Genomic DNA, 13887 nt, shown 5'->3' with positions numbered 1-13887 from the left:
AGGAACTAAAAACTATGTTGCAACGACTATGTGAATTAAAGGAGACCATAAGCCAACATTCATCCACCACCTACTGCGGGCCACGCAGCACTCTGCTGCTCTCTACGGCAGCAACGGTTTTATGGTGCACCTGTTAGATACCAAGCAACTCAGAGGTATGACCTCGGTTAGTCCTCATCTCCAAACCAGCGATCCAGGGAAAGGATTCTCCCCATTTCACGGACGAAGAAGCAAATCTAAGGGTAGGTAGCTTCGGGAGAGCAGAAGACCTAGCTAACACCATGACCATCTCCCGTCTAAAGCCAGGTTCCTCGACCACACTGCCATCCTGATAACCAGAAAGGCACCTCTCTGTTTTGTGATGCGGAGAATGCACCAAGCTACAGGAGTTCTATGTATCGGGAGAGTGGCTCAAAGGGGCTCCAGCTGCAGAGAAAACAATCAAATTCCCTTACACCACCTCAAGTTAAAGAAAGCAATGCATCACCAGGATGGGTGAGGGTGGTTCTATTAGCCTTAAGGTCTAAGAAGTCTCACCAGACCTACTGCCTCTCCAGCTCAAGTGTGAGAAGGGAACATTTTGTTGTATGAAGCTTATGCGAAACGTGGGTCCAACAGACCCTTATGGAACTGCATGAGAGAAGTGGCTGTGCGCTGCACAGTCTCTGGACCCCAGAATCCCTGGGCCCGTGTACTTATGGAGAGCCTGCCAGGAGACCAGCACGGCCACCTCGCTGCACACTTACACCGAAGGAGGTTAGGTAGGTACTGCATGAGCGCGGCTCTGCTGTGTAGTAGGGGCTCTGTCAGCACAGGCTCTGGCTGCCCACCCAGCACGCATCGCCTTGTCCTCAGCTAAGGAACAGTAGCACTCTTGGTGGCTCAGACAGTGAAGCATCTGCCTTTGGCTCAGGTCATGATCCGAGGGTCCTGGGATTGACCCCCACATTAAGCTTCCTGCTCAGGAGGGACCCTGCCTCTCCTGCTCTCTCTGCCTCTGCCTCTTCTTGTTCTCTCAAATAAATAAAATCTTCTTTTAAAAAAATAAAGAAATAAAGAAAGAACACTATTCTTATGTGGTGATGTGCCTAGTTCAAAGTTGCTGCTTTCCAGACCCCCTCACAGCGGGGCCTGGCCACGTGCCTCAGATCTGGTCAGAGGGACGCAGGCATCTGCACTGCATGGACCTCAGGAAGGCCATGAAAGGAAGCAGATTCGGCTGAAAGGGGCTTTTGCCTCTTTCCGGCTTCCTCTCTACTTGTTAACAACGGTGTGTAGGCGTGAACTAGAATAGAAGCCACTGAGGATAGGACCTCGTGGCGCAACGGTAGCGCGTCTGACTCCAGAAGCCACTGAGGTGACCTTGAGGAAGGAAGGTACTTGCTGAGGACAGGACCACCCTGAGGTTTCCTTCACTTGACAGAGAAATTCACTTCCGCCCTAGAGACGCCACAGTTCCTTCAGGACAGGAGTCCTTGAACTTTGGTGGCTAACATCGCCTGTGGTGCTCAGTAAACACACAAAGGCTCAGGCCCGAAGCTACTTCACGAAGCCTAGGTCTTGGGTGCCAGGGAATACTGATGCTCACCCGAGTTCAAGAACCACCACTTTAAGTTTCTATCCTATGCTGCCTCAAAGGAGCGTACAGCTCCCTTCGAGGGCCAGCCCCAACACCAACAACATGCCGTCAAAAACAATTTTATAACATCCAAATTATTTTATCCGTAATGGAAAGTGATTGGATCTGAATGGGGTGGCCCGCTGCTGCGACAACTTCCCATCCACCCTTTTAGGATATGGCAGATGGTGGTGGACATGCCGTCCACCCCCAGGCTGCCCCGGCCTTCCCTCCTGTTCCCCGATCTGACCAGTGCCTGTCCTGCTCCTTGGCATGCTGCCTGGGGCAGCACTGGAGAGAGCTGTCTGGGGGCAGCCACCAAGCTTGCTCCTTGGCAGCTTTTGCGTGAGCCTTAGCAGTGTTGTCCTATCCCCCAAGAGAGGGCTCCAGACCCTCACCTACACATCGCTTACCTTGATCGGAAAGGACAGGAGAGGACTCAGTGCTCTGCGGAGTTGGCCATGACCACGGTGGCCTGACCATGCCAGTGTGCCTGTCTTGCAAGCTTGCCTCCTTAGTGAGGGCTCAGAGTCCAAGGACGACATTTGGAGCTACCCCCTCCCATCCACAGGTTACTGGTTATAAGTCCGAGTTTTCCTAGACAATTTTCTGGCCACCTAGTTGTTTGTCTGCCCCACCCAACCCTAGTAACCTCTTTTCTCCACCTCAAGTACAAAAGGACCGTTCATGCTCTCTCTTTCTCTTTTCTAAAGTGTATCACTTTTTGTGTTTGTTTGCTGGTAGAACAATCCCACGCATGTGGATTGCAGGAAGAAAATTTATAGACCATCATTTCAAATATAAAAAGATGGTCCTGACCTACCTAGATACAAATTAGCACCATTCTTGAATTGTTGAGTTCAGAGAGCAATTATAAAAACATGACTTTCTCTATCTGGCCCTTTCTTTATATCCAGTTCCTAAAACGTAAAGCAACCACCCACATCTGTCTGCTCTGGGCAAAAGCAGTTGACAAACAGGTAATGCCCTTCTGGATGCCAGCTGCACAGGGAAGTCCCACAGACAAAAGAGAGCTCCAGTGAGTCATCCGCCACACCCTCCTCCCTCCCCCCTGGGAGGGTCCCCAGCACCAGGTGGCCCTAGTGAGAAGACCTGGAGGCTCTTCGTGGAGTTGAGATAGGCAAGCTACCCCCCAGGCACCTGTTCCAGGAGAGCGAAACTGTTCACTCTCGCAGGGGCACATGCAGGGGCTGAGAACCAGGCAGGGGCAGGGACCCACTCGGGGCTGCCCAGACAGAAACCACCCGGACACCAGGGACTCACTCGTATTTATTTCTGGTAGTGAGCAGAGTTTGAAGAGCCACCTCCTCCCCCTCGGATGGCGTGGACGGCTGTTGGAGATGATGCCGGGTAGTGTCCAGGGCGGATGGGCTTGGCTGTAACGGACAGAAAGGACAGCACGTTCAGATGGGCGTAAATGGCCACACCCACAGGACCATGAGTCACGTGTGAAAACCAAGACACACGGTTTTTATCATTACAATCCTCATCAAGCACCAGACCTTTCTGAAAGCAGGATGCCTACTCTCCCGACAGAAGAGTTTGCTAAACCAGGGCACCCAATGGTTAGGGCACAGGAAGAACTTACATATCAATTACTTTAACTCTGGCTGAGGAAAATTAGAAGGACTTTCAGTTTTATCTAAGGCAGGTAACACTTGGGTTCCAAAGGCATCTGTGTAGCCCCTGAAACTGGGTGCAGATTTCTCGCTATGATGCACTTTCTGGGAAGAAGCTCCATAGTTTCTGGATTTACAAAGAGCACGAAATCCGAGAAATGCAATGAAACATTAATCTAAGGTATGATCTAAAAACCAGAAACACGAAGTTGTTGATTTACAAAACATCTGCATAGCATTATCTGATGGGAAATAATATCACGTTATTGGAAGCATTTCAGTTTAAAAAAAAAAAAGCTCTTTGGAGAACATTCCAAATCCCTTTGCCACCTGTGGCTCCACCCTGGGAACTAAGACTTAGCAGCTACACCCCCATTGTCAACAGAAGCACAACGCCCAAATCCAGGTTTGGCAGGGGTGGACGTCCAGGCCCCCTTCCCCGCTGGGAGCCACACCCTGCTCACGGAGGCCCGCCTGGCTCTTCCCAAGGTGCTTCCAAACGAGCCCTTGCAAGTGGCTCTCCCTGAGGCTTCTGGCTACACCCCCCGCCCCTTCCCATTCTGCCTGGTACAGAATAGAAGGGGCCTTTGGGCCTTGCTGAGAAGCAGCCAAATTCCTTCCGCCGGCAGCCTCAGCTGGCCACCTTCTCTGCTCAGCGCAGCAGCTCTGAGGACCACACTGTGCGCTGCAGCCTCTTGCGATAAGGGAGCAGGGGCCTGACACTGCCATTCTCCCAGGAGGAGTGCAGGGGCCTGGAGGCACCAGCCACCCCAGCTGCAGCAGGCCTGAGTACAGCCTGGCAGATGTTCCAGAACACCAGTGCTTCCGGCCAGCAGAACCCTGCCTTCCGCCAGGGCCGTAAGGCAGGGGCACACATACCAATCTGCGCCGAGTGGGCCCTCCTGGCCATGTTCTTGGCCCGCACCGCCTCCTTGATGCGATCCACCTCCTGCTGGTAGCGCTTGCGGTCCCGCATGGCGTTCTCCTTGGCCTCCTTCAGCGCGCTCTCCAGGGCCTTCACACGCTCCGCCGTGGCGCGCAGCCGCTTCTCCAGCTTGGGCAGCTCGCAGCGCAGGTCTGCGTTGTCCCGGACCAGCTGCGGGGAGAGCGGGCGGGGGCGACTTATGTGGGGGAGGGGCACGGGGGGCGGGCAGGAGGGGCAGACAGCCACAAGGGGACGGCCAGCCAAGCAGCTTCGCTAGGTCAGCTCCGGACGTCCACGTGCCCATTGGGTGATGCTAGGCAGGTTCAGAAGCCCTGGGTATAGGGCGGGCATGTTCTAGAGCTCTCTGCAGGCCTCCTCCCGTGCAGGACGCGCTATCTCCACCAGCATGTGGTTTGGACCCACTCTGCAACATATCCAGAGGCTCACAGGTGATTCTGGGACATTGCTCGTTCTCTTATTACTTAAGACCCTCTGTTAAGAAGCGACAGGTGAGACTGAGCACGTTCAGGGTGGTCTGGCTGCAGATTGGTGGTTGCCAGAGGAGGTGTGGGGGAGGATGGGTGAAAGAGGTGAAGGAGATTACGGGAACACTCATGGTAATGAGCACTAAGTAATGTACAGGATTGCTGAACTGATACATTGTACCTCCGAAAATAACACAGGGGGGCACCTGGGTGGCTCAGTGGGTTAAGGCCTCTGCCTTCGGCTCTGGTCGTGATCCCAGGGTCTTGGGATCGAGCCCCGCGTCGGGCTCTCTGCTTGGCAGGGAGCCTGCTTCCTTCTCTCTCTCTGCCTGCCTCTCTGCCTACTTGTGACCTCTCTCTCTGTGTGTCAAATAAATAAAAAATATCTTAAAAAAAAAACAAAACGAAAATAACAACAGCACTGTATGTTAATTATGGAATTAAAAATAAATACAAATTACAAAAATAAAAATAAAATGAAGGAAAATGTTTTTAAAAATTAAAAAAGAAAGAAAGAAAAAGAAGCAACAGGCTTGCGCTGGGTTAAAAAAGATTAAAAAAGGCTCAAGAGCTAGCTCTATTATTTCCTGACATCTGACTTGGTAAGTCATCTAACCCCTACACATCTCAGGTTTCTCACCTATAAAAAAGGAGAGTATATAAGAAGACCATTGTGCAAATCCCAGTGGATCCAGAAAAAGTTTTGAGAATCAGAAAGTGCCCTATGAACATTACCTATCCTGAGGCCACACCTGCTTTCTTTACCAGATCCAGCGCCTGGCAGAGAGCAGGTTTTTAATGGTTAATAAAACATTCACTGAATTCACAAATAAAATAATTAATGAATTTCAGGGCCCTATTTCACATTAGTGACTCAGACTACAGTTTCTGTTTCTGTATTTCTCATCAATAATTTGCTTGAATGACTTCAACCATATTGAATCTGTCATCCTACCTTTGGGGAAAAATACCATCCTAGGTAATGCTGAGGGACGTAGGCCCAAGAGAGATCATTCCCTTAGCCATGCAGTCCAACAAGTGGGACCATTTTTATCACATTCCAAATCTTTAGGATTTAGGGGAAACATGAGCATTCCAGTATTTATACAGAAAGGAGCCAAACAACTGCCTCGATCGCCAGTAGATTTGGCCATGCACTTTGCTGTCCCTCTCGATAAACTCCAGAGCCTCATAAGAACCAAAGAGGGTGCCCAGAAAATAGGGCAACAGAGCAGAGCGAAAATAAAGCAGATCACTTCCTCTCTCAGCCGGTTTCTTCAGCTGCAAAAATAAGGGACCTGAACCAGCTTGCTGGAATTCACTTTGCCTTCTGTGCCCTGTGGGTCCAGTGCTGGGACTGGAGGCACGATGATAAGGCAGGGTTCTGAACACCCCACTTCCCAAAACCTGGAGCTCAAACTCCATTACTTCCATCTGGCTTAGATAAAAGACTTTTATATGTAAGGGAAGTCACTCAAGACTAATTAAAGGGCTCCGAGGACCCGTCTGACTCCCCTGGTGATGCAGAGCCTTCTCCTGGAACTGTGGCTAGATATAGTGGGGTTTCTTCCCAACATAGTAAGGGAAACACAGGAAGCTGGCACAACTCTCCTACCTGTTTGTGAACCTTCGTGAGCTGCTCCAGGTTATTCTCCAGGAAGGAAATTTTTTGCTTCTGGGCAGCACTGCCCCCTCCGTCATCGCTGTCCAGCTCCACGCTCTGCAACACCACCAGGGGTCAGTGGGCCTGCAGGCTCCCTCCGGCCCCAGCCCCAGTATAAACTGGACCACATTCTAGTTCTTCTTTATAAAAAACCACTACCCCCAATCCCACCAATGGTTATTCTGGAAGTGGAAATAAAGAGAGGTTCTAAAAGTTGAGACTTAGTGACCTTGCCAGTGAATTCCTTTGGTTGATGTCAAGGGTTTTCTGAGCATTATAGAGAATTGAAAACAAAATAAAACTCTCCATCTTCCTTTGGAAGATACAGATTAGTTCTCTCTGTGAAATTCACCTCTCCCTTGCAGGTGGGTAAACAGACTTCCCTTTTCAAAAGGGACAATTCCAAAACTCAAGAAGAACCAGTGTGAAAACATAAACCCAAGATCTAAGCCTGATTTCAAACATCCCAACTAAGCTAAGTCACCAAGCTGTTGGGCAAGTGCCTATGGTCCTACTGGGACGTCTCAGTGGCCATTGCTTGTCCCTTCAGCTTCCAATCCCATGAAATTAGTTAATGAATCCATCTTGACTAGTCACAGCTTCTGAGCGCTGCTGGTAGATAAACTCTTGAAATTCATTAGATCTTGAGATGGACAAAACGTGCCCTTCTGGGCCAGGAGGTCAACTGAGAAAACACACATGCAAATATCCTAGAGCTCAGAATGTGCTGCATCTGATTATACAGAGAAGATCATCTTCCCTCCTTCTTCTGAGAGGAAACGGGTATGTGCAGATCTCAAACCCGTGTCTCTTCTGCCTACATCTGGGGTTCTCAAATTTGCCCAGAGGAGGGTTTGTTAAAACTCAGATTGCTGGGCCCCACCCCCAGTCTCTGCTTCAGTGGACCTGGGCGGGGCGGGGGGGCGTCTGAGAATGTGCATGTCTAGTGATGTCTAGTGAGCAGCCCAGTGATGCCAAAGCTGCAGGCCAGATAACCACATTCTGAAAGCCACTGGTCTACCAGTAGGTCCTTACCAGTAGGGCAAGAGTTTTATATCCTGAAATCAGGGAAGCCCAATCTTAGCTCCCTTGGACCCCCTCCTCCCTCTGACTGAGCATTTCCAGTTCTTGCCATTACCTCTGCAGTCTCCCTCTCCAACCCCTCTGCTCTTGCCTCTCCCTCTTACCTGGTCTAGGTCTGGTCGTCATTTCTATTTTGATGACTGCTCACGACCTGCCTGTCCCACTGCTGCCCTTCAGGCCTTAACCTCCCCTATCATTCTCCACCTTCCTTTATTTTCATTTCCAGGCCTGGAACCATTCTGTCAGGGGCCACGGCAAATCCAGGCTCTGACCTTCAGTTGGACACTCAGCATGCTTTCAGCACTGCTCAGCAATGCTTTCACTCATCCCTGACAAATGTCCCCCACCGCCCCCCCACCCCCACCCCACCCCTGGCTGCCTGAGCCTTCTCTAGGCTGTGGGGCCTCTCCATTGTCTTCCTGCCCTCTCCATCAAGGACAGAACCTCCACATTAACCGAGAAGATCAAAGTAGTCGGATGCACTTTTCCACAATTATGTACTGTCCTGTGAATGTCTCCACCCCCACTCTCCACTACTGCCCTTCGGGAAATTGTATCCCTTCCCCTTGCCAAGCCTGACACACCCAACCATGCTGTGACTTCTGTCCATGCAGGTCGGACCCCATCAGCCCCTCTTTTGTTATATACGTTTCACCCCTTTCCCTCAGCTCCTTCACACACAACGCGTGCACACACACGCGCGTGCACACACACGTGCACACTTTTAAATACACCTTCCTTCCATCCTACCACACCGCTGGCTACGGCGCATTGCCCCTCCTCTATCACACTTAAACATGTTGAAAAGAGCAGTCCCCTGCTGCTCCCACCTCTGCCTCCTTCCTGAAACTTCTGCACGCTGCTCTGGGATTCACCACACGGTGACTCCCCAAGATCCCTGTGGGAGGCACGAGGATCCCCGAAGCCCAGAGTCAGAAGTCACACGCCCTGGATTCCAGTCTATCTCCAGCTCTTCCAGCTGTTGACTTTGGGCAGGATACTTAACCTCTGAGCCTGTCTCCACTAAGATAGAACCGAACAGTAAGGACCATGTACACGGTTGCCAGGAAGAGCAAATGAGACACAGGTTTAAGCGCTTCATGCGCTCTGACCCAGCCCCTGACAGCCCCTCCTGGGCAAATGGGAGGCTCCTGCCTCTAACTTCTCCGGGTTTCTGGCATTGCTCACCAAGCTTCAGAGCAGCCCTGCCTGACGGGATCCCCTGGATTTTCAACACATCACACACGTCAGCTCTCACACTGCAGCTAGATAGGTGTGTGCGCCTTTGAAATGAAAGGCCAGGGAAAGGATTATAACTTCCTTTTACTAAGAAGAAAAAAATCAGATGGAAAAATATTCCCAAGTACCTTTTTTTTTTTTTTTTTTCCTTTTTTGCCTCCAGTACATTCTTTGAATGCATTTTCTGGCATGAAGTAATTAATTTTTAAGCAAAACCAGCCCCAATTTAAGAAAGTGATATTTCAATGGAAAATGATTCTTTCTGTCCATATTTTCTTCTCAGTCCTGGTCGCAGAAAATAGAACTCACCTTTTTAACCCGGGCAGTCAGATCCTGGACAAAGAGTTTCCGGAGGTTATGCAGAGTCTGCAGTTCCCGAGACTGGAAGGGAAGATAGTGAAAATGTCACTAAAGTGGTGGAGACACCTTGAATTCAGGACACAATGGCGCCAGACCGTCCGGTGGCCCCAACGACCCAGACGGATCCCACCTGCTCTGCGAGCCTGCCATCCAGGCCACAGGGCTCCCACACTTTCCCACAGCATATGTCCACCCCCTCCATCTGTCTCAAGACTACCCCCAGGGGCAGAGACTGGGAGCTCAAACCATGAACTAAAATGGAACAGAGCCTACTTGTTAGTGGTGTTCTAAATAGAACTTTTCCTCTCCCCTCAACTACAAAAGTTAACCCAAAAATTTCTCACAAAAAACTATAAAAGTTCTCACAAAAATTCCTAGTTGGCTGTGTTATATCAGGATGGATTCTTTTTTTCCCCTAATTTATCACGTACGCATTGCACAAAATGCCTGCAAGTCTAAATGGAAAGTTACCCACAATCTCTCCCATCATAGCAGACCAACATTTTTCATATCTCCACGCCCCGGTTCTGGCCCTGGGCCGTGTGCACTGGCTTGACGTCACTCCAGCTCATGGATGAGGTAGGTAGTGGGCCTTCTACCCATGTAACCCTGGGCAACCTACCTTGCCTTCCTGTGCCACAGCTCTCTTATTTGTAAGAGGAGAATAAATTTAGTAGTCGCCTCACAGTCGTCGAGATTAAATGTGTTAATTGTTATAAAACTCTTAAAATAGTTTCTGGCACATTGTAAGTGCTCAGTAAACATTAGCTAGTATTAACTTATTGATGCACCATATTTGACAGTCATTTCTTTGGTAGGTTTTGTTGTTTCCCTTTGTTGTCATAATACTGTTACACTGTAATCAACTTCTTAGGGGCATTTTTTTTCCCTTCATTTTGAGTTATTTTCTACAACAAAACCCTTAAGAATTAGACTGCAAAGACAAGGCAAACCTGGTGACCTTTGTTAACAAGATCAGAAAACCAAAATAGTTCCTCTCATTCAAGTCTCCATGTTCTTACTACTGGAGATGCAATTAGTTCCTTCCAAGATATTTCCCCATGAGGGAGAAGAGAGATAAACTTGCATCTGAACTTCCCAATTTGTCTTAGTTGACCTACTCTTAACACAAAATGTCAAGGGATGCAGTTCGCCCGTGCTCACAAGGAATTAAAACAGGCTATATAGCCATGGAAACACTAAGCTTCTATGTTAATTTAAGTCTTGTTACTGGGTCCAAGTCTGCAATTCTGTGTTGAAATAAGAAGCACCTAAAGTCAATTGCTTCCTCAGGTGAGGCAAATGAGTTGGTGCAGGAAGCCAAACAGGCCTATTACTATGAACACAGTGCACACCACACCTGTGCGAGGCCCAGTTGCCTTCCAGGGCAGGGGCAGGGGTGCGGCTCCATGCTCATGTTTACACAGACATGCTGTTCCAGCCCCTGCCCAAGGATCTCAGCGCTCCCCCACCCACCTCAAGCTGCTGCTCTGAATTCTCTCTCTCAGGGATTTTATTCAACTGTAACCATAGTAAACATTTTCCATAAAAAAGCCAACACACCAAAGGGAAATGAGAAGACAAGACACGGGTCCCTTGTCAAAGGGCCAGGCATCTCCTTGGGGCCTAAATACAAAATACTATGGAGTCCTGGGTTTGGCATCTTTACCTCATTTTTGTTTGTTCTTAAGTGAATTCAGCAGTACAGGAGGGGTGGTTAAAAACCTTTAAAACAATTTGCAAATTGCACATTTAAGCTTAGGTAGCTAGCATTTGGCTTCCCACAGCAATGAATTTTCCTCCACGATACCATCATTTCTTCACCGCATCTGACTCACTTCCCTGAAATGTTCCCTGTCACAGGCCACTGCCCTCTGTGTAAATGCTCCGGGCTCAGCTTCCTGTCAGAGGGGACAGCAAAGGCGAGCCCAGAGAGGTGAAAACACAAGGCCCATTAACACAGCAGGAGAGGTCCAGCCCTAGAGTCCCAAGTGTCCTGTTAAAGCAAGATGGCTGCCTTGGGCCCCAAGACACCCTCCACATCTTCCAACATCAACCCCTGCAGTGGGCTTCAGACTCCAACCCCTGCACGGCAGGTTCCACCCTCCCTCCCACCCAAATACTCAAGAAGCCAGAAGAGACCTTGAGCTATGGAGAGTTCAAATAAGGTCAGCCAAGGGCAGCGAGCCTGTTGCCGAAGAACATTTACAGCTTGGGGTGGATTCCAAAAGCAGGTTGAGTGAAAATATCCAAGTCTAAAATGACACCAGCTGTGGGGATCGGATTTGGGGTTTCAAATGTGGATGTGAGCGAGGTGTGCCAGTGGTGAGCTGAGAGCAAGAGAGGAAGGGAGCCAGCGTGTCAGTGGGTCTGTCCCCTATGGGTGAGTATGCACCAGGTGGGAAGGGTCAGGGATGTTGGGGGAGGGTAATTGGGTGGAAGGTACTGAAATGTCACTTATCTCTGGCTAGTGGGACACAGTAACATTTTAAATTTCAATATTTTTCTGAATTTTTAGAATCATCTGTAACTGTGGGTATTACTTCTCCGGTAAAACAGACATAGAAGAGGCAACGTTAGGGCCTCATCTGGTTTCCCCCTAGAGCCAGCCGGTCATCCACCAGCTTCTCTGCCATGTTGGAATGGCCCAAAACCCTCTGAGCCACAGTCCTCTTACTCCTGTTCTCAGCGGATGGTGCCCTGTCCCTTCACCTGGCTTTGAGGGACAACTAACAACAGCCCGGGAACAGAGTGCACAGTCAGGTCCAGCCCTGAGTAACAATTTTCCTACGGCCTGGAGTCACCAGGTTCTTGGGAGGCTGTCCCACATAAATTCACACGACACAAATGGAATCAAAATATATGACTGTATCAGGGCCGCCTAGGTGGCTCAGTCAGTTAAGCAGCTGGCTCTTGAATTTAGCTCAGGTCATGATCTCGGGACTCTGAAATTGAGCCCCATGTGGGGCTCCGCACTTGGCACAGAGTCTGCTCAAGGATTCTCTCTCCCTCTGCCCCTACCCCTACTTGTGTTTGCGTGCTCTCACTCTCTCTCAAATAAATAAATAAATCTTAAACAACAACAACAAAAAGTATGACTACATCCCAACAACAGTCTCTCTATTGTTTTATCATATGAAGTGACCTGACATGCTTTCATCAAATTATGAGGCTCTGTTGGGACAGTCTGTCTTCAAACACACGCTGTGTGGCACTTTGCAGAGCTCTCAAGAGTCCTCACCCTCAGAGCAGCTGAAATGGAAGTCAACCAGAGCAGATAAACCTCATGAATTCAGATGCAGGATGGAGAAAACCAAGCAGGATCTCAAATGATGAGACTTTCTGATCTGTCACTCTTGTGCCCCAAAACCTGCATGCCTCAAGGCCCTACCTGGCCTACAACTTCTCTTGCCTTGACCCTTCCGTGCCTACCTCTTGTCTCCTCACTGCATCATTGACTTTCCTGCTGTTCTCCAACATGCCAACTCCAGGCTCACCTCAGGGCCTTGGCATAGGCTATTGCCTCTGCTTGGAAGGCCCCTCCCCCGACATTCCCATGGCTTAGTCTTTCACCTGTTTCAAGTCCCTGCTCAAATGTCACCACCTTGTGGGACCTTTGCACTTTCTATAACCATGTAATGGAGGTCATGATTTCCTTCCTAATGTTCACGTCTGTCTCCCCACCCCCGCTGAAGGCATGCTTAAAAGGGCCAGGATCTTATCTTTGTGATTTACTGATACAACCTAAGCACCTAGAAGAACACCAGCCCTTAGTAGGTGCTCTTGCATGTTGAATGGAAATAAGTCACAATGTTCAAAGTCAGTAAAGATTCAGGCACGGATCTTCAGGTCAGTTTAATTCTCGCTCAGGGCCTCTAGTTACAGCACTAAGCATGGAGGCAAGGATGGATGGATGGATGGACAGACAATCATGGTATCAAGAGCTGGGGAATAAATTCTACAATCCTCACTTTTCCACAGGACATTTTATCTAAATGTCTGTATTTGTCTTAATGTCTAAATATACGGTATTTGCCTAAATATTTTGTATAAAATGGTATGTGAAAACGATGGGCACAGAACAAGTTTCAGAATACACAAATTCAACTCATCACAAATTAATTGGGTCTTTGGGACTGAAGCGAGTTGGGAAACATGCTGACGTACCACCGTCTCCTCCAGCCCTTTGAGGTCCTCTCTGGCTTGTTCCCGTTTATCATTGAGCAATCTAAAAAAACAAAAAGGAATCATGAACCCAAGGGGCATCAGAGAGTTCCAGATACCATCTGCACCTATGGATATGTCAACAGTACCAACCGTCTCACACGAGTGGGCACTCTTGTCACATAGGCCCGACCTACCCAGAATATTGAGGAATCGGAGTCAGGAGAGTAGACTTCCCTAAGACTCAGCGGGAGGAGAGAGAACAGAGGAAATATTTAACGTGCACTCACAAGAGCTTTTCCAGTTTCATTTCCCTTTCTTGGTCCTCCACTTTCAGCTTGTTATAATCAGAGCTGAGCTTCTCCTGTTCCAGTTGCAATTTCTGATTCAAACTGAAATGGAGGGGGAAAGCAATACATGGCACATGAATCTGAAATTCTGAGGCACCCAGCTAAAGATGTGGTTCTGTTCCAACCCCATTAGTTCTGTGCAATAAAGGCGGCAATTCTGGAGGATTTTGAGGGATCAGAGAACAACCTCACAGCTTCCTCCCTGCCCAAGTGAAAACTAATTTCTGGGAACATCTCAGAGGCATGAAACATAAGGCTTTGAGAATATATTTATAGTTGGCTTGTGCAAGAGCTTTGGGGGGAAAATAATGAGCTAGGAAAAGGGCTGATATTTTAAAACAGAGAAAGAGAGCACAGTGA

The 13887-nt window shown here is 49.0% G+C and overlaps 1 protein-coding gene across 1 annotated transcript in view; it reads right to left on the bottom strand.

Annotated features, from left to right (window-relative positions):
- Nucleotides 1-13887, bottom strand: part of KIF5C (kinesin family member 5C) — a 156577-nt gene that overhangs the window by 13098 nt on the left and 129592 nt on the right. The window contains exons 20-25 of the mRNA XM_059166812.1: nucleotides 13468-13569; nucleotides 13181-13241; nucleotides 8963-9034; nucleotides 6284-6388; nucleotides 4138-4354; nucleotides 2903-3015 (exon numbers count right to left, since the gene is read on the bottom strand). Coding sequence (XP_059022795.1) covers nucleotides 2909-3015; nucleotides 4138-4354; nucleotides 6284-6388; nucleotides 8963-9034; nucleotides 13181-13241; nucleotides 13468-13569 — 664 coding nt within the window. The 3' untranslated portion in view covers nucleotides 2903-2908. The remainder of the gene's footprint in view (nucleotides 1-2902; nucleotides 3016-4137; nucleotides 4355-6283; nucleotides 6389-8962; nucleotides 9035-13180; nucleotides 13242-13467; nucleotides 13570-13887) is intronic.

The sequence above is a fragment of the Mustela lutreola genome, chromosome 3, assembly GCF_030435805.1.
Source record: "Mustela lutreola isolate mMusLut2 chromosome 3, mMusLut2.pri, whole genome shotgun sequence".
Taxonomy (NCBI): domain Eukaryota; kingdom Metazoa; phylum Chordata; class Mammalia; order Carnivora; family Mustelidae; genus Mustela; species Mustela lutreola.
This window is presented reverse-complemented; position numbering and strand designations above follow the sequence as displayed.